Source organism: Lissotriton helveticus, chromosome 7 (assembly GCF_964261635.1).
Source record: "Lissotriton helveticus chromosome 7, aLisHel1.1, whole genome shotgun sequence".
Classification (NCBI taxonomy): domain Eukaryota; kingdom Metazoa; phylum Chordata; class Amphibia; order Caudata; family Salamandridae; genus Lissotriton; species Lissotriton helveticus.
Genome location: NC_136068.1, coordinates 1,619,496,063 through 1,619,516,046, shown reverse-complemented (window position 1 = coordinate 1,619,516,046; position 19,984 = coordinate 1,619,496,063). Strand labels below are relative to the sequence as shown.

General features: G+C 46.3%; 1 protein-coding gene across 3 annotated transcripts in view; it reads right to left on the bottom strand.

The window, feature by feature from the left end:
* SHANK1 (SH3 and multiple ankyrin repeat domains 1) overlaps nt 1-19,984 on the bottom strand; it is a 1,403,433-nt gene that overhangs the window by 1,319,691 nt on the left and 63,758 nt on the right. For all 3 annotated transcript variants that reach the window (XM_078655298.1, XM_078655300.1, XM_078655299.1), the window contains 2 exons: nt 13,212-13,289; nt 582-648 (listed from right to left, as the gene is read on the bottom strand). In XM_078655298.1, the coding sequence (XP_078511424.1) occupies nt 582-648; nt 13,212-13,289 (145 nt within the window). The remainder of the gene's footprint in view (nt 1-581; nt 649-13,211; nt 13,290-19,984) is intronic.

Genomic DNA, 19,984 nt, shown 5'->3' with positions numbered 1-19,984 from the left:
AGACCTGGGGGTTGGTAAGTGAGGGTGCTCGAGGTGGTTTTGCCATCCGTCTGGAGGTGGAAGTTGAGATGTTCCATGGCTGGGGCAATGTCATCTGTCGTGGTGGCGCACCGGATGTATTCTCTGTACATGATGGTGACTTCTCCGCCTGGCTTGTTGATACTGTCACGGTGGGTAATCTTATATCTTTAGGGTACTGCACTGGCGATGTGAGATAAGGATGTGGGGTTGAGCCAGGTGTTTTTATGGAAGATGATGTTGGGTGCAAGGGTGGTGATGAGGCCCCAAATCTCAATAGTGTGTTTGCATAGTGAGCGTGTGTTGATAAGGGTGCATGAAAGCTAGTGTGCGCGTGCTGGTGCGGTCAGCAGTTTAGTCTAGGAGGTAGAAAATGTTAACTATTGCATAATTATTCATCAGGGTCTTTTTTCTGAGTCTGAAATTTCTTACAGCATATGAATCAATTCAAAGGATCGTGTTGGACACCAATACACATTTGAAAGTGAGATGGTGTTGAGTCAATATATATGAAAACCCTCACTTAACGTCACAGATTTAGAGAGGTCAGCACCCACACTTACCAACATCTACTTCTCTGTGGCTTTTTATCAGCTCTCCTAATTCAAAGTTCCCTGAAATCACAGCAACCTTTGGGCAAAAAACACAAAACATAGAGAAGAATGATGACACAAAACAGAAGCACAACAATGCAAGCAGCAAAAAACATTAGAAAGTTAAGGAAACACCATATCAGAAACCGAAATCTAAAGCCCCAAAAAGAGGAATGCCCTGAATGTGAGGCGCTGCCTTGCCCAATCCCAACAATTCTAGTATTCTTCAGCATCCGAATTTTCCAGGTGCACAAACAACAGGCCCGATTTTACCAGCAGGTGAAGCCAGTCATGAAAATTACATGAAGTTTGAGCTTGGGCAACTGGCACAAGAGAAAACTGGGTCCTTACTCACCCCTCCTAAGACACAGGTCGGAGTATGGATGTCTCCTCGCTGCCTGCACCGCCCTCCCTTGTCCCCTGACACCCTCCTCACCCTAGCCCGTCTGTCCCTACTGCCACTTGCCAATTGCTGATAGTAGGTGTGGAATTTTCCACAAGAATCGTGAATCCCCATGTGAAAATGTACCTGGCAATTCCAGTTCTGCATATTTTTTCCTATTCCGGGGACAAAAACTATAATTGCAGTCACGGGCATCTCTGAACATAAATCTGCCTATCTAGTAATGGACCCTAATGAGGTTAAACAAAGAGAAAGAAGGAAAATAGCAACATAATATGGTGACCAAAGAAAACAGAGAAATAAAAAATTAGATTTACACTGAGGAAATTGAGAAAAATTAAAAAGAACAGTATGTTGGTGTGAGGGAAAGGAAAGCGGATCTACAGGTAGGTGACCAAAAGAAAACGGGTGCTGGGGGCTAAAGAGAATGAGGGAGACAAAATAGATATATAAAGAATGAGTCAGAGAGAGGTTGAGAGAGAGAAATATACCATACAAGAAAAAGTAAAAGAGAAAGCAATATGGTGTATAAAAAAAAAAGTTTCCAGAGGGTGGTGGAAGCTGATTGGTTGCTCTCTAGAGTTATGTCCTTATTACAAAAGGACCTGGATATGTTACTAAGGTGAGGCCTTTGGCCTATTACTCTATATGTCTAATGGGACATTACTTTATTTATGTACCAGGGACTCCCATACCGACGACGGGGAATGATTCAGGCATGCGAATCTATGAAAAATACCCTAGTACGGGATAATTGCTTTTATATAAGTAAAAATCACAAAATAGGATTTGATAACATGCTACTGACTTTCAGTTTTTATTTGTAATTCAGTATTTGAAAGGCGCGTCATAAGGGCGTCCCTTCCAAATTCACAATTGCAGTGGTAGGTATGAATGTTTTGCGACCGAATTACAGTCACAAAACAATAATGTTTTACTGACACCTCAAAGGACGTGGTAACCATTCACAAATGAGAAGGGGTCGCCAAAGGGACCCCTTTGTGGATGTTGAAACAAGTATTTGTTAAGAGCTGGCAGTGGTTCCATGGACCACAGTCTACTCTTAAAAAATGAAATGTCAAAAGTTTCGTTTTTTCTTGTTAAACCCATCCCACTTTTCTGTAAAATCCCATTGTGGAGTTCACAATCCCAGTGATGAATTGGAATATAATGCAGACCTTCTTATTCACTTAGTTTAAAGTCTTATTTCCACTGTGTGTTAGTTTCAATCGAGGTCTTTCTGAACATGTCTGCAATATATTTACACCTCCCCTCTTCCTTCTGCTTGTCAAATGAAAAATAATGAAGTGACAGGGTGAAGGCTGGATTAAGATGAATTGGATTATATTGGGTTAGAAAGCAGCAAACGCCCTGTTGTGTAGCTATCCTATAATAGGTGTTTAGAGCAGTCTGCACTGCGTGTTCCGGTATGCGGTTGAAGGCCTTAATCCCTTTCTCAACTAAAGAATGCCCCACTTGATTTGCACATTTAGGTTTTTCAATATGAAGTAGTACTTTTTCAATTTCTGTCTGGTACTATTCAATTACCACTCTTATGCTGCTTTATAGTACATGCCAAGATTGGGTATGCCACCCCACCCTGCCTCTTTGTACCCTGTAAAGGTGTGATGGGGATTCTCGATCTTGCACCTTCCCTCAGAAACAGTGACCTAGAGTGTTGAGGCTTTCTAAGAGGTAGGTCTATATCTTCAAAGGCAAGGAGAGGACGACAAAATTCTTAGCCGTATATCTTGCTCACAAAGTTCCCTCCACATATCCCATCGGCCTATTCAGAGCAATTAATTATTTCGCTTTCCAGAAAACACATTAGTCAATTGTATTTCAGTTCAAGAACCGTTCAGGCTCCCATTCCAAACAAAGTTAAAGTCACTGTGAGATTAATATCCCCTTCTGCAATATGTGAGTGCTGAATCATTAAATTTAGTAAAAAAGCATGCTGCCCTGTATTTGGAGAATAGAACATTGCCTTGGTTATCATGCAACCTTCAAGATCACCCTTAACCTTTCAAAATCTACCAGCCTTGTATGTTTTTTATTGTCAAGGAAAGAGAAGTGGAGCAAGGGTAGCCATTTCATTATGTTTCAATGGTATAGATGCATCAAAGGAAAAAACGTTCGCAAAGGGGCAGATTCTCAGAATCTGCCCCTTTGCGACCAGTATTTTTGCATTTGGAATGCATCATCCCAAATGCAAAAATCGCAATTTAAGAAATCGCAAAACTGCGATTACTTCAATTGCGATTGCATTTAAGGAATCTCAAATTGAGATTCCTTAAATGCAATGCATCAAATTAAAAAAATTTGCGATTTCGCTAATAGGGGGAGCAAATTACCATGAAGTTGAACTTTATGGTAATTTGCAAAAACTTTGAAAAATGCACTAAAGTGCATTTTTCAAAGTTCTATTTTACACACACACATGCCCTTGGGGCATGTGTGTGTGCAAGATGTGCTCATATGCCGATTTCAGGGGTGCAACAGGGTGTCCTTTTGACACCCTGGCACCCTTGGACTTGCGATCTCAATTTGCGATTCTCTAATTGAGAATCGCAAATTGAGAATGTCTTCCCATTCATTCCTATGGGCCTCTATTCCTATTCCTTAATTGCCACTCGCAATTTGCGAATCGCAATTAAGGAATGTTTAGAAATCGCTATTTTTTTTGCGATTTCTACATGAATAGCTTTTTGCAATTCCTTATTAGCGAATCCTTATTTTTCACTACTATGGAATCGCAAATGGCATTGTTGATGCATCTATACCAATGTCTCATAACTAAGTCCGTTTCTTCTAGACAGATAATCTCCTGGCAGAGTTCTAGCAATGATTTCCACATGATCCTTCTTTTGAGCAGTTCATTTAGATGTTTTAAATTCCGGGATACCATATGGATTAGTTACTTACCTGTAATCCTAGTTCTCTTCCAGGGGTATCCTCATCAAAGTCATAAGCATTAGAATATTCCCGCCCATGTGCGGTACCCCGGAAACACTATATTATATGTGCCCCACATATATATATACTCATATATATATATACATATATATAAAAACATGCAATAGCAGCCAAATAAAAACAGAGCTGAAATATGCTGTAAAGAATTTCCACCATACATGAGTAATAAGCATTAGAAACACAAGAAACAACACAAAGTTTGTTTTAGAAACTGTTTTAATGCTCAGAAAGCAGTAGAAATTCTCATAACTCACTGGAAGCATAGAAAGCTCCCAGGCTGCATTGCAAACACACAGTCTAAAAAGACTGAAAAGCTAACCTGTAGCTGCATAGCAATAAACTGACACCGTGCCTTTAAGGCACCCATGACCCCCAGTATCCCATCATGCCTCAGGGGTGACAGTTAGGTCAGTTGTTCTTTTCGGAGACTGAAAATAAACCCAGTAACAGATAGGTTAACAATATCTCCTTATTAAAGAATGTCCTTTGCCCGGGGAGGGTTGCTTATGACTTTGATGAGGATACCGCTGGAAGAGAACTAGGATTACAGGTAAGTAACTAATCCTTCTCTTTCAGGGGATCCTCATCAATAGTCATAAGCATTAGAATAGAATAGCGAGCCTCACCTCATCTCCCTGCGGGCAAAGGAGTAACAATACAGTAATAACCATATTAAGCCTAGTAACCACTAAGCTCGTACTACCCAAATAGATTCCTCAAAGAGGCTTGTCCTACTTGAGTATCGGCCCTGGAATAAGATTCTAGGCAGTAATGCCTTGTAAAGGTATGAACTGATTTCCATGTCGCAGCCTTGCATATCTCTGACATTGGAATGTCGTGCAAGAAAGCTACCTTAGCGGCCTTCCCTCTAGTGGAATGCGCTTTGGGTGACCCCAACAAAGGCTTGCCTGCAAGCTGATAGGCCAATTTAATGCACGAGACAATCCATCTCGCGATGGACCTCTTGGCCACTGGAAAACCTGTTCGCATTGAACCATAGTTCACAAAGGAGAAGCGTGGCTCGGTGGTTAGAGGCAGCAGACCCGGAAGCTGAGATCGGCCGTGGACCAGGGTTCGATTCCCCGCCTCGGCGGGACTCGGGCTCAAAAATTCCACAGACTCGACAATTCTCGCTCCGGTGCCTACTCGACTCACGGGGTCACACTCTGCAACTCTGGGCAATAGCTTGCTTAATCTCCACTACGGCCCCTCGCGGCGGGATGCCTGGCTTTCACCTTGTGGATACCCTGCCGGGGTATCTCACAGGGGAATACCAGGAAGGGTTCCCTAAGCAAGCGCCTTGATGCCTTTGGGTGATACGTGCGCTATATAAGTCGCAATACATACAAACAGTTGATCAGTTTTCCTAATCCCTTTGGTCATTTCCAAATAGAACTTGAGCACTCTCTTAAGATCTAAGGAGTGAAGTGACCGCTCGGCTGGGGTCGTAGGATTTGGAAAAAACGAAGGGAGGTAAATGGACTGATTTATATGAAAATCAGAAATGACTTTAGGCAAGAAAGATGGATGAGCCCTTAGGACTACTCTATTGTGATGAAAAACAGTATATGGTTCTTTCGCACAGAGCACTTGAATCTCGCTTACTCTGCGCGCAGAGGTAATCGCCACCAAAAAGGCCGCCTTCCAAGAGAGATGTTGCAAAGAGGCCTTGTGGATGGGCTCGAAAGGAGGTGACATTAACCTGGATATAACCAGGTTCAATTCCCATGGAGGAGAAGGGTTTCGCACAGGGGGATACACTTTTTTCAACCCCTGGAGGAAGTCCTTAACCACTGGAACCTGAAAGAAAGAAATCTGATCAGGTGATTTTCTGTATGCTACTATGGCTGACAAATGCACCCTAATAGAAGCGTACTTTAAACCAGCAGTTGCCAGGGAAAGGAGGTATGGCAAGATGACGTCCTCCTGCCCTTTACTCGGATCTAGGTGATGATCCCTACACCATAAGTAAAACCTTTTCCACTCGAACGCATAGGACGCTCTCGTGGAAGGCCTCTTAGCCTCTTTTAAAATGTTCCTGCATTCAGGAGGCAAGTTCAAATGTCCATATTGCAGGACCTCAGGAGCCATGCTGTTAGGTTCAGTGATGGGAGGTTGGGATGCATTATCCTCCCGTTCATCTTGCTCAACAGGTCCGGCCTGCAAGGGAGTCGTCTGTGTGGACACACAGACAGATGTAGAAGGTCCGGGTACCACCACTGCCGCGGCCAATCCGGAGCTATCAGGATCATTTCCATGTTCGACCTGCGGAGCTTGGAAACTACTCTCGGAATCAGAGCCAGGGGAGGAAACGCGTAAGCGAATGTCCCTGACCAATCCATCAGTAGAGCATTCCCCTGCGTCCCTGGCCGGTGGAACCTGGACGCGAAGGCGTGGCATTTGGCGTTTTTGTCGTCTGCAAACAAGTCTATGGTTGGACGACCCCAGCAACGAAAAAGCTCTTCTACTACTTCGTCTTTTAGCACCCAGTCTGGCTGATCTTCGAAGTGCCTGCTGAGTGCGTCTGCTTTTACGTTCAACTCGCCTGGAAGGTGCACTGCCACTACCATGAGGCCTCGAGAGAGGAGCCAATGCCAGATTGCCTGAGCCTCTCGAGAAAGTGGGCGAGACCTTGTGCCTCTTTGTTTGTTCAGATAGAACATGGTGGTCGTATTGTCCGTCTGAACTAGGACTGAGTTGGACTCTATCGCTGGAAAGAAAGCTTTGAGAGCCAGGAATACTGCTCTGAGCTCCAGCATATTGATGTGGTATGTCTGCTCCTGCGCAGACCACTGGCCTTGAATTTGAAGCGGACCCATGTGCGCTCCCCAGCCTTGCAGAGAGGCATCCGTCACTATAGACTGGGATGGAAGAGGTTGGTGAAACAGTACCCCCACCAGTAAATTCTTTCTCCGAGTCCACCATTTGATGGCATCTTTCGTCGCTTGGGAAAGCATGATACGATCTTCCCAACGTCCTGTCGCTTGGTCCCACTGATCCTCCAGAGCCTGCCGTAGAGGACGCATTCTCAGCCTGGCGTTTGGGATGAGAAAAATGCAGGACGCCATGGAACCCAGCAGGGATGCTACTTGTCGGGCTGTTGGAAGCCGAGACTCTAGCAGGAGTCCACATTTGACTAATACCTGATCTATTCATACTTTGGATTATTTGCACCTGTGGATATTTGGAGAGCTCGGCAAGGAATTATCAAGTCCACATTTCTGACTCATGGAAAAAAGTCTCTCCCCTGAAGGAAACGCTTTTCCCACTTTTGTGTCCAGAACGGAGCCTAGGTAGTGGATGGACTGTGTAGGCCGCTGGACTGACTTCTCCAGGTTCACATGGAGGCCGAGCCTGCGCAACTGGTGCAGACACAGATGTAGATTGTGCTTTACCTGTACCGGAGATGGACCTTTTAGGAGCCAGTCGTCCAGGTATGGGTAGATGAAGAGCCCCTTCTTGTGAAGAAAAGCCGCCACCACTGCCATGCATTTGGTGAAGACTCGTGGTGCGGACTTGAGACGGAAGGGTAGCACTTTGTACTGGTAGTGTTTGTTCCCTACGACAAACCTCAAGTACTTGCGATGTTGTTGAGCAATTGGGATGTGAAAGTACGCATCTTGCAGGTCCACCGAACACATCCAATCTCCGACTTGAAGATGTGGGCATATTTGGTGAAGCGCTAACATGCGGAACTTTTCTCTGACGATGACTTTGTTTAAAAGTCGCAGATCGAGTATTGGTCTGAACTTGTCCTCCTGATCTTTTTTGGGGACAAGAAAATATCTGGAGTAAACTCCCTTTCCTCTTTGAGCGAGAGGAACCTCCTCTATCGCTCTTTTTTGCAGTAGGACTTTTACCTCTCTTCGGAGCAAGCTTAGCTGGTGAGGGCAAGAGCTCTTTGGAGGAATGCTCTTCGGAGGCGCACGGAAACGTAGCGTGTATCCATTGCGCAGTATATTCAGCACCCACTGATCCATTGTGATGCTGACCCACTCTGCCAGGTGTTGTGAAGCACTTCCTCCCACTGGAGTGGGTAACGGCGCCAGAGGAAGCCACTGCTCAGGCCTTTCCTCCTCTTGTGGTGTTAGAGGATTGTTGGTGACCTCCTCTACCTCTGCCGGGTTTGCCTCGAAACTGGGATTTCCCCTGGTTCTTATTTTGGACCACTGAGGGGTTTGAACCCTCTGTTGAGCACCTCTCCCCCTGTTGGTCTTGAAGCGGCGTTTGAATTCTTTTTTCTTCTCCAAACCCACTGCTTTCACTGTGTCCAGTTCCGTCTTCATTCGGGTCATTTCTTCGTCAGTATGTTCCCCGAAGAGAGCGGAACCCGAAAAGGGGAGATTAAGGATGCGATGCTGAGCATCCGGCTTCAGACCTGTAAGGCGCAACCAGGCCGACCTCCTGGCACAAACCCCATGTGAATAGGAATGCGCCGCAAGGACAGCACCATCCGCAGCCGTGCTTATCATCTGATTCGCCACCAGACATCCTTCTGTCACAGTCTCTTCAAAATCCTGCTGGTCTTCCTTTGGCAGCTTGGATTTGAACCTTTCCATGGAGTCCCATTAGGCTCTGTCGTATCGACCCAGAAGCGCAGCCGCACTAGAAACCTTAAGAGTGGATGCAGCTGAGTTGCAAACCTTGCGACCCCAGGAGTCTTGAGATTTGCTGTCCTTGGCTGGTGGGACTGAAGAGGAACCGGCAACTGCATGTGTCTTCCTCGCCGCTGCCACAATTACAGAGTCTGCTGGAGGGTCAGATTTTACAAAAACCGCGTCAGAAGAGGCCGGTTTGTATTTTTTCTGAATGCGGGCTGGCACCGCACTGATAGCCGCCGGAGTTAGGAAAACCTCTTTGACAGGACCCATAATCCCCGGGACTAAAGGCAGCAGAGGACGGGAGATAGCTTTTTTGTGTAAAGTCTCAAAAATGACTGTCGTTGTAACCTGAGGGACAGACATTTCAATGCTCAGCTTCTGAGCTCCTCTTTGCAGGACATCTAGATACGTGCCAATGTCATCCACTGGGGAGGATCTGGACGTAGGACTGTCCGTCAACGTAGGGGAGTAGTCCCTCTTGGAAGACCTGGTAGAAGAGGTAGATGAAGTAGACGGAGTTCGTCGACGTCTACGGTGAGCACTGTGCCTCCTCTCCCGCGATCTTTTTGAACGCTCCTCCTGTCTAGGAGAGCGAGATCTGATCCGATCTTCTGAACGAGGTCCTTTTCTGGGAGATCGGGACCTTCTGGGAGATCTGGTTGGTGTTCTCACAGGTGATTTGCGCCTGGGAGGACTACGCTTGTCCATCTCCTCTACCAGATCCTGAAGAGGAGACCTGTGCTGTGGGCTGGCATATTCTTGCATACGTTTGGCAGCCCCAGAATCTCTCCAATGGTCCAAAGACCTGTACCATCTTGGTGATAGTCTGATTTGCCAGCCGAAGGGTCTGGCTGACGCTCAGGAGATTTGCGCACAGGACTTCTGGACTTTGAAGATGCAGTTGAGGAGCCAGAGGACCGTGAAGTGGAATGACGGGAAGCTGACTCCGTTACCATAACCACATCTGAAAACCTCGACGTCGAGCGATCTTCCCTCGCCGTCGAGCGCCTTCGGGGAGTCGGCGGGTCAAACAATCTCGACTTTGATTGTCTATGTGAGGATCTATGGTCCCTCGACGTCGAGCGGCGATGACCAGCCGTCGACGGAGTTCTCTGTCTCGACGTCGAACGGCCATGACCGGCCGTCGACGGAGCCCTCTCTCTCGACGTCGAACGACGATGTCCAGTCGTCGACGGAGGCTTCTCTCTCGACGTCGAACGACGATGTCCAGTCTTCGACGGAGGCTTCTCTCTCGACGTCGAACGACGATGTCCAGTCGTCGACGGAGCTCTCTGCCTCGACGTCGAACGGCGATGACCAGCCGTCGACTGAGTCCTCTGCCTCGACGTTGAATGTCTGTGCGATGACGGCGGAGGGGTATTGGGCACCCTCGACGCCGAGCGCTGACGAAACACTGACGGAGACTGCCTCCTCGACGCCGATCGACTTTTTCCTGTCGACGGCGGAGGGGTCTTGGTCCTCGACGCCGAACGTCGTTTTTTAGACGACGGCGGAGGGGTCACACTTCTCGACGCCGGTCGTCGCCTGGATGACGACGGCGGAGGAGTGACCTCCCTCGACGCCGGTCGTCGCCTGATTGACGACGGCGGAGGGGTCTTGGATCTCGACGCCGACCGTCGCCCGGTTTACGGCGGCGGAGTCACCTTCCTCGACGCCGGCGGAGGGGATTTCAACGATGGAACTGGATCCTTCGACGTCGTCGACGTACCTGGTCTTCTTTTCGACGGCGAGCCCGCCGTCGACGGTAGTTTAGAAGAGAGATGATCCACCGGTGGTTCTTTTCTCAGCGCCGAGCCCGACGCTGAAGTTGAAGGGTGTGAAGACTTCTTTTTTGAAGATGTATGAGCCTTCTTGGAGCCCTTCACCGGAGATCTTCCTCTTGATGACCTGTGAGCCAGGCCATAAATGCGAATCCTCTCCCTGTCCTTGAGAGTTCTTCCTGACAGGTGCTCACAATGAGGACAGGTGCCTGGATCATGATCTTCAGGCAGACACAGGATACAGACGTCGTGGTTGTCTGATTTTGCTTTCTTGTTGCCACAAGAAGGACATTTGTCAAAGAGTGAAGGCATTCTCAAAAGAAAATGTTCACTAAACTGACTGAAAAAGACAGTATCTTACTTGACTAGATGTTAAATGTCAAAGTAAGAGCAAACGTTGTTAAAAGTGAAGTATTTTTCTGTCAAAAAACAGAAAATTAGTGGAGCTGTGTAACCAGGGTCCTTCTCTGAAGGAGCCGGAAAGAACAACTGACCTAACTGTCACCGCTGAGGCATGATGGGATACTGGCGGTCATGGGTGCCTTAAAGGCACGGTGTCAGTTTATTGCTATGCAGCTACAGGTTAGCTTTTCAGTCTTTTTAGACTGTGTGTTTGCAATGCAGCCTGGGAGCTTTCTATGCTTCCAGTGAGTTATGAGAATTTCTACTGCTTTCTGAGCATTAAAACAGTTTCTAAAACAAACTTTGTGTTGTTTCTCATGTTTCTAATGCTTATGACTCATGTATGGTGGAAATTCTTTACAGCATATTTTAGCTCTGTTTTTATTTGGCTGCTAATGCATGTTTTTATATATATATATATATGTATATTAATAAACGGCTCCTGCAAAGTTCCCACTTGTGGCCTCTTCTCCTTTCCTACTTGAGAGGGGTGCGGTTTCTTATTCATTTTGCGCACATGCCAGAGGTGCGCTGGAGGCTCCGGTTCTACAAGCGGCAGGAGCGTGCTGGCACCAGCTGTCAAAGCTTCTTTGTTTCTCCGTTTTCTCGGATCGACTTCTGCCCGCCTCAAGCGCAATGTCAGCCTCAGCCCACTGCCAGCGGCAGCTCGTTACCTAACGAGGAGTCGGTTTCACTGTATTTTCGGCTCTACATCTGGCTCATTTCCAGGCTGCATTTCACTGGAGGTTTGAACCGTCGTGGGACTCGAGGGAGTGTGTTGGACTCTCAATTCGGCGTGCTACTCCATTTCATTACTGCATTTTTGCCCTGAACAATGTTTGCCGTCCCCAAGGTTTACTTGCCAGAAGTGATGTTTTCTGGGAGTTGAAGTCTCATTTGTGCCACCATGGTTTAATCAACATGTGACTTGGGGGTGGTGTTTACTTACCTTCCAATGAGGGTGGTAAAGGACACTTCAAAGGTGCAGGTGGAGTCATCACGTGACAGCAACAGCAACTGAAGAAGGCTACTTGCCGAAATGCATTTTGCCTCGCTGTCCATTAATAAACGGCTCCTGCAAAGTTCCCACTTGTGGCCTCTTCTCCTTTCCTACTTGAGAGGGGTCCGGTTTCTTATATATATATATATATATATATATATATATATATATATATATATATATATATATATATATATGAGTATATATATATGTGGGGCACATATAATATAGTGGTTCCGGGGTCCCGCACATGGGCGAGAATATTCTAATGCTTATGACTATTGATGAGGATCCCCTGGATGAGAATGTTTGGTTCCGAAGGGGTTATCCTAAGTTAACTCAAAGTGCACCAACACTCTTCTCCTTGCTTCCTTTCCAGATAACCATATTGGAAATGTCATAGACATTAAATATTCTTCAGCAGTTCAGAGCCTCACAACTTAAATCAAAAATATCGACAGAACATGAAAACCCACTGAAATTAGAAAAAGTTCGACACTGCGGAGGCTTGAAGAACTTAGGTCAGGCTCCAATCCCTGGCTCCTTAAGGACAATGGGAAAAGCAGATATTAATAGTGCAGCAAGTTCTGGCATCTGTAGTGAGTGCGTTAAGGGCCATAACTGGCGAATTTCAGTGGCTTTCCAAACTTGAACCAGAATCACAACTAAGTCTTTAACTATGTTTTTTCCGTGAATTTCATTGTGTTTTTGTGATGTATTTACTTAACACCCTCCACTCCACATTATCGTCGGGAGTGAGCAGTGTGGATTGGGCACATAGCTTGACCTAAACAAAATCTCTGGGCATGGCCTGCCAGCATCCAGGCAGTCACAGGCACTCAAAATCCGCTGTGCAATGACCTTTGGCTGTGCACAGCAGGGGTTGAGCATTTGGCCTGTGGACAGGAAGGCCTGGGACAAACTGGCTGTAGGTTCCCAAACGTTGGCAATGTGCAGGGGAGTGGGGTTTTGGGTAGAGCCTGGTTTGTTGCCAATGCCCATGGGTTTGCCGTTAGTGCTTGGCCAGTATATTTCTTTTTCAATATTTTGTTTCAGTTTTGAGGATGCTAAATTGGCAGCCAGAGACCATGGTGCACAGACAGGAATTTGGGTTAAGAAAGGTAAGATGAATATAAAGCAAGACCATCAGAGAATGTCGAACCAATATTTGGTTTCTTAAGCACTGTCTTCATTATAATCCGCTGCTTGTGGAAGGTAGTACAGAACCCATCAAAAATTGCGGCCCTGTTGTGTAGTTTTTTTTATACGTGAATAGCTTTAATGTTTGGAGCAACACTCTTCCTTTTAAATGCTATCACTCCCCCTAGTACATTTTTGCATGGGAGGTGAAAGTAATAAAGAATATCATGTTTTTCTGTTTTTTTTTGTGATGACAATAGCAATGACACTCATCTCCATCTGGTGAGGAGTCCCTACCTGAAAGGGAGTCTGCCCATTGTGATTCTTGATCTCTTTGTTGGCACCTCGGTAAAGCAGAATCCGAGCACTACTTTCCTGTGAAAACAAGACAGAGGAGACATAAATAACAGTTAAGGCAGCAGTTAATAGAACGCAAAGGCCTTATGGCCAATAAAACACATTAGTCATCTCGAATAAAGTGCTTTGATGCTGGTATGAGCTATTGATGCATATATTGAAAGAATCACCCACTGTCACAGTAATAACCTCAGAATACTTTTTTATACCTTTCAAATACAAAGGAAATATATTTCAGAGTACACCTCTTGATAAGAAAGGTTTCTTGAAGACACGCCAGCCTCCAGTGGTGTTCCTGCTTAGTTTCGAAGTCAAATCAGAAGAACATTCCAAATAATTCCATGTCAGTTGTCCTCTATATCCCGAGTCCCTAAAGTCAATTGTGAAATACAACCAATCACGGAAATCTGTCTACAATAGACTAGTCTTCTTTGGTAGATGCACTTCCTGATGGGTGGTCAGTAGTGAAACAGCCAAAACTATTTAAGAAAAAACAGGCATCGAGTGGCATAATTTTCTCATTCTGATGTTGACTTCATCCTTATTTGGTCACTTCCCTCCTTTCCTAAAGTGAAGGATCTCAGGAAGTATAAAATGGCCAGTGGCCATTAAAGTGAAGGCCTTCCAGAAGGCACACAGTTGCAAGGTGTGCCCTTGCTCGTGAAGATAGCAAATGGTCCACCTAAGAGATAGAATGAGCTTCTATCAGTGGATAACACTAATTCCCTTATATTCAAGGAAATATTGTGTAGTAATCACGAGCCCAGGAAAACTACTGATACCGAAGGCTCAATTCTTCCCTGATGCAGTCCCATTTCGAGATCCATAGGTAGGAATCTAGCGTGAAAACGGAGACAACTGAAGTTTTTCCTCACACAAATGTTGCCAGGCTTAGTCCTCAATGTACACACTACAGACGCTTAGCCTTGCAGAACTTGTGTGGGGGAAAAAGTCTGGTCAGTGCAAAAGGTCAGCATGACTTGTAATCCTAATCTGGAGAGAAACACTCATTTGCCCCGAGTCACAATGAATGTAAGGAGGACTCCTGCACCGAACAGTGGAGATTACTGGTGCTCCCAAGAGAGGGCAAACACCGTCCTTCACCTCCACACAAGAATAGGCATTGCACTAGAACATCTGCAGCACCAATTAATCATACAGATTAAAGGGACCATTCTTTTCAGGCTTTACAACATGGTTTAGGCCTTCCTTTCAAAAGCTGTACGCAATATAACAGTGTAATCACAGCATGGGTAACAGATACATATCTATGGTTATGGTATTCGCCCGGGGAGGAGGGAGGGTTGCTTATGACTTTGATCAGTATAGCCCTGGAAGAGAACTGGGATTACAGGTAAGTAACTTATCCATCTCTTCCAGGGGATACCCATTAATAGTCATAAGCAGTGAATAGATTAGCAACGCCATCTTCATATCCTGCGGACGAATACCAGCATATCATAACCTGCTTACAAAACATATATTACCCAAACAAGTTTCTCATGGATGCATGTCCAAACCTAGCATCAGCTTGAGTGTCAGAATCAAGGCAATAATGGCGTGCGAAAGTGTGCACCGAACGCCATGTTGCCGCTTTGCATATTTCACGAACAGGCACATTACTAAGCATCGCGATTGTAGCGGCTTTGCCCCTTGTAGAATGAGCTCTCGGCTTGCCCGTGAGCTGTTTGTGTGCCAGCTGATAGGATAACATGATACATGACATCATCCACCTGGCAATGGACGTTTTTAGAGGCAGGAAAACCAGTGTTCATGGACCATAATTACCAAACAGCGGTTCTGCCTAACGTACACTCTTTGTTTTATCTAGTTAGCATTTTAACTGGGCAACATGTAACAACCATCAAGGTACAGATGCATATAGAGAGGTCAGTAGCTGCATGGTGTAAGAGTCCAAACTGAGTAATAATCTTTAACAATGGTAGAGGGACCAAAATAATGCAAGTGCATTCAGTACATAAAAAATGGAACTAAGCATAATAAAGCTAATAGCTAAAAACTATCACAGACCACCTTAAGCATTGAACCTAAATAACAATACGAGGGTTGATAAAGTGCAAATACCTGCAATACAAGAAATGTGGATGTAAACATACTACGAACAATAGATCCAGCTCATCAATCATCAATGACCAACTTAGACGAAATTACTAAGCAATAATGAAACTGTTCAAAAAGCTTGCAAGGCCATTAAGAGCTATTAGGAACTATGTCCACACAAGTCTACGCTGTAAATGCTGAACGGCATGACCCACCATGTGGGCATAATGTTAAAAATACAGTCGATCCAAGCTAAAAGTTCCTATGTACCTAAGGACATTTTAAACAAAATTCATTAAAGAGGAATTACATCAACTGCATTTTCATAATGGACCTCCCAATGATCCACATGTTGCCAAGGAATTTGGCAACTGTACCGGCAATTAAAAGACTTGAATCAGATTTTAAAATGCGCAAGGCTTCCCTGTGGCAATGGGTACCCAACCACCTGCATACAGGAGCTAACCACATACCCCCAGATGCATCAAAGTTATGTTTTGCGAGTCCTTAGTAGCGAATTTTAAGGATTCGCTATTAAAGACTCACAAAACGGGATGCATGTAGGAATCGCAATATTATTTGCGATTTCTACTGATTCCTTATTTGCGTTTCGCTAATTGCGAATCACAAATAAGGAATGGCTTTCCCATTCATTCCTATGGGCCTAGAGGCCTATAGGAATGAATGGGGAGTCATTCCTTATTTGCTATTAGCAATTAAGGAAGCAATTTCAAGGGTGCCAGGGTGTCCAAAGGACACCCTGTTGCACCCCTGAAATGGTAATGTTCACTGGTGTTGCGCACACACATGTCCCAAATACATGTGTGTGTGTAACATACAACTTAGAAAAATGCACTAAAGTGCATATTTCCAAGTTTTTGCTATTTACCACTTAGCTTGACTTCCCGGTAAATTGCAACCCCAGATTGCGAATTCGCAATCTTGGAATGGTTCATGCATTGCATTTAAGGAATCGCAAATTGCGATTCCTTAAATGCAATCGCAATTTGAGAACTCGCAATTATTTGCGAATTCTTAAATTGCGAGTGCATGAACCCTTGATGCATCTCAAATGCCATTTTTGCGGGCGCAAACGGCCGAATTTTGCGATTCGCACCGTTTGCGCTCGCAAAAATGCTTGATGCATCTACCTGATAGTTCTCAATAAATGGTACCTGGGGCACACAAAGAAAATATGGCTGATTGACTCAGCAGCGAGGGCACAGCCTGGACAGAGCTGAGATACAGAAGGAGGCTGGCGCCAGGAGGCCGTGAAAGTATTCACAGGAAAGGAGCCAAATCTAAATTGCATGTAGAACTTCCTAACCTGCAGGATTGTGATAGCCTCCAAGTATTGTTCAAAGAAACCGACCAATTTAAACTCCATGAAATCAAGTGTCAGGCGACCCCAAGATGGATAAGAAATAGAAGACTGTGCCATCCAGTCCCAATAACGCTTCTTGATCAGGGCTTTACTAGGTAAAGATGCTGGATTTTTAGTGTCCCATGCACCTTCTAACCATATGGTAGTGATCAAAGACTTCACCTTGGTCAATCAGCCAATTTTCCTGAAGCGGTCAAGGGCGTAGACTTCATCCAGGTCAGCAGCATATGGGTCTATCTCAGGGGTAGTTTTTAAATAAAACCAAAAGAGTAGAGAGTGTAACTGAGCCTTTTCTACAATCGAGGTTCTGCCCATGTCTAAACTCATCGATGCAGGGGAGTACTCTGGGGAAGTGAGCATAGTGATCTTAAGTATTTATTTTCAGTTGCTAGTAATGTATCCAGTTTTTCAAACTCCCAGAGTTCAGCCCCATATAAAGCTGCACCTACAGCCTTATGATCATAAATACAACGAGGGGCAGCTATTGGCTTTTTCAAAGAAGTCTTATGCGCTTTGAACATGGCCCCTGTAATTCGCCTAAGCTAGAGGTTCAGTCTCTTAATATGATGTTTCCAAGACAAGTCTTCAGAGTGACACCCAAATAATCAAAGGTGCTCACTCTCTCAAAGGGGATCCCATCCAAGAACAGCTTGCCCTTAAAAGATCTATGTGGATTCAGCATTAAAGGTTTGGTCTTAACCTCAAGGCCTCTCATGCGCAGAAGGATTCAAAGCATTTTAAAAGGAGTTGCAAGCCACTAGGGGTCTTAGAAACTATCAGGGTGTCATCGGCAAAGAGTAAAGTTGTTACCTTGTCCCTCCCCCCCCCTCCAGGTCGCCGCATCGGCTGGACTATCGGAAAGGTGCTGTATGACTCCATTTATCAAAAGTGAAAAGAGAGCAGGAGCCAATACGCATCCCTTGCAGCCCCCCCTATTCACCCTGATCGGGTCGGTCTGTTGGCCTTGGCTACCACAGCAAACCCATGCGTAGTTGTTCTCGTGCAGACGAACAACCAGCGCTAGTATCTCGCAGGGGAGGCCCATCTTTTTCAGGACACACCAGAGTTTGTGTCCAGGGATGAGGTTGAATGCAGACCTTAAATCAATAATGAATGCTACAATAAACTTTCAGGCCAGCAATAGGAATCGAAAAACTTGATCGATAGTGCTTACTTTCTGTCTGAACCCTGCTTGGAAAGGGGACAAGATGTTATTGTCACTTATCCAGGTTTGTATTTTCATAAGAAGTGCACGGGCAAAGACCTATTGGGCACTATCGATCAAGTAAATAAGTCTGTAATTTGAGGGCGACGAATGGTCACCCTTCTTGTATACCAGAATTACCTCTGCTCCCCTCCAAGATCATAGGATTGTGGTGCCAGCTGCAATTCCATTAGCCAAAGCAAAAATAATAGGTCGACCAATTCTTAATGTTGCTGAGAAAGACATCGCCAGGAATGGCATACGGTCCAGGGGCTTTAGATCTAACAATTGAGTTGATGCTGGACCTTATTTCAGCTAAGGCGAAAAAACAGTCAAATAGGGGACAATTATATTCAGACACAGGGGCTTCATTAGCATGATCAAGCTCTCCAGTGTATAATGAGGAAAAATGATGGTGCCAAGTGTCAATCAATCAATCAAACATTTTGTAAAGCGCACTACTTGCCCGTGAGGGTCTCAAGGGGCTGGGGGGAGGAGCGGGGGGGCTGCTTACTGCTCAAACAGCCAAGTCTTGTGAAGTCTACTGAGGGTCAGCGGGCCTGGGTCTGTCGCAGATGGATGGGGAGGGTGTTCCATGTTTTGGTGGCGAGGTGAGAGAAAGATCTGCCGCCGGTGGTCGTTCGGTGGATGCGTAGGACGGTGGCGAGGTCAGCGGAGCGAAGCTGGCGGTTGGGAGTGTAGAAGGTGAGTCGTTTGTTGAGGTATGTTGGTCCGGCGTCGTGGAGTGCTTTGTGAACGTGGGTGAGGAGCTTGGAGGTGATCCTCTTGTTGCAGGGAGCCAGTGCAGGTCTCTCAGGTGGGTAGTGATGTGGCTGTGGCGGGAAGTCGAGGACGAGGCGTGCGGAGGCGTTCTGTATGTGTGGAAGTCTTTTATGGAGTTTGGCTGTGGTTCCCGCGTAGAGGGTGTTGCGGTAGTCCAGCCTGCTGGTAATGAGGGCCTGAGTGACCGTCCTTCTGGTTCCGGTGGGAAACCATCTGTAGATCTTGCGAAGCATGTGGAGGGTGTTGAAGCAGGAGGAGGAGACGGCGTTGACTTGCTTGGTCATTGACAGTGATGAACCCCAGGTTGTGTTCGTAGTCGGTGGGTGTCGGCGTAGCTCCCAGCGAGGCCGTCCGCCAGGTGTTGTCCCAGGTGGAGGGGGTGGAGCCCAGGATGAGGACCTCCGTCTTGTCCGAGTTCAGTTTCAGGGGAGTTCTTCATCCATTGAGAGACGGCCTTCATTCCTTCGTGGAAGTTGGTTTTGGCGGTGGCGGGTTCTTTGGTGAGGGAAAGGATCAGCTGGGTGTCGTCGGCGTATGAGACGATGTTGAGGTTGTGCGATCGGATCTGTTCAACATTTACATGGCCTGCTGCACACGTCGCCCGACCTCAACATAATCTCCTACGCCTGCGACACTCAACTGATCCTTTCCCTCATCAAGGACCCCATCGCCGCCAATGCCACCCTCCACGAAGGAATGAAGGCCGTCGCTGACTGGATGAACACCAGCCGTTTGAAGCTGAACTCGGACAAGACAGAGGTCCTCATCCTCGGCACCAACGCTTCAGCCTGGGATGACTCCTGGTGGCCGACGGCACTGGGAGCAGCCCCGACACCCACCAACCACGCACGCAACCTGGGAATCATCCTTGACTCAACGCTCTCAATGACCAAGCATGTCAACACCGTCTCCTCCTCCTGCTTCAACGCCCTCCACATGCTCTGCAAGATCTACAGATGGATCCCGACAGACACAAGAAAGATAGTCAACCTGGCCCTCGTCAGCTGCAGACTCGACTACGGAAATGCTCTCTACGCTGGAGCTTCGACCAAGCTCATCAAACGACTACAACGCATCCAAAACACCTCGGCACGACTGATCCTCGATGTACCACGACACGGCCACATCACCCCCCACCTGAGGGACCTGCACTGGCTCCCCGTCAGCAAGAGGATTTCCTTCAAGCTCCTCATCCACGCACACAAGGCACTCCACATATGGTCATGTCTGAACTGGGGTGGCTTGGTGAGCAAAATAACGATGGATTAAACCCAGATCTGT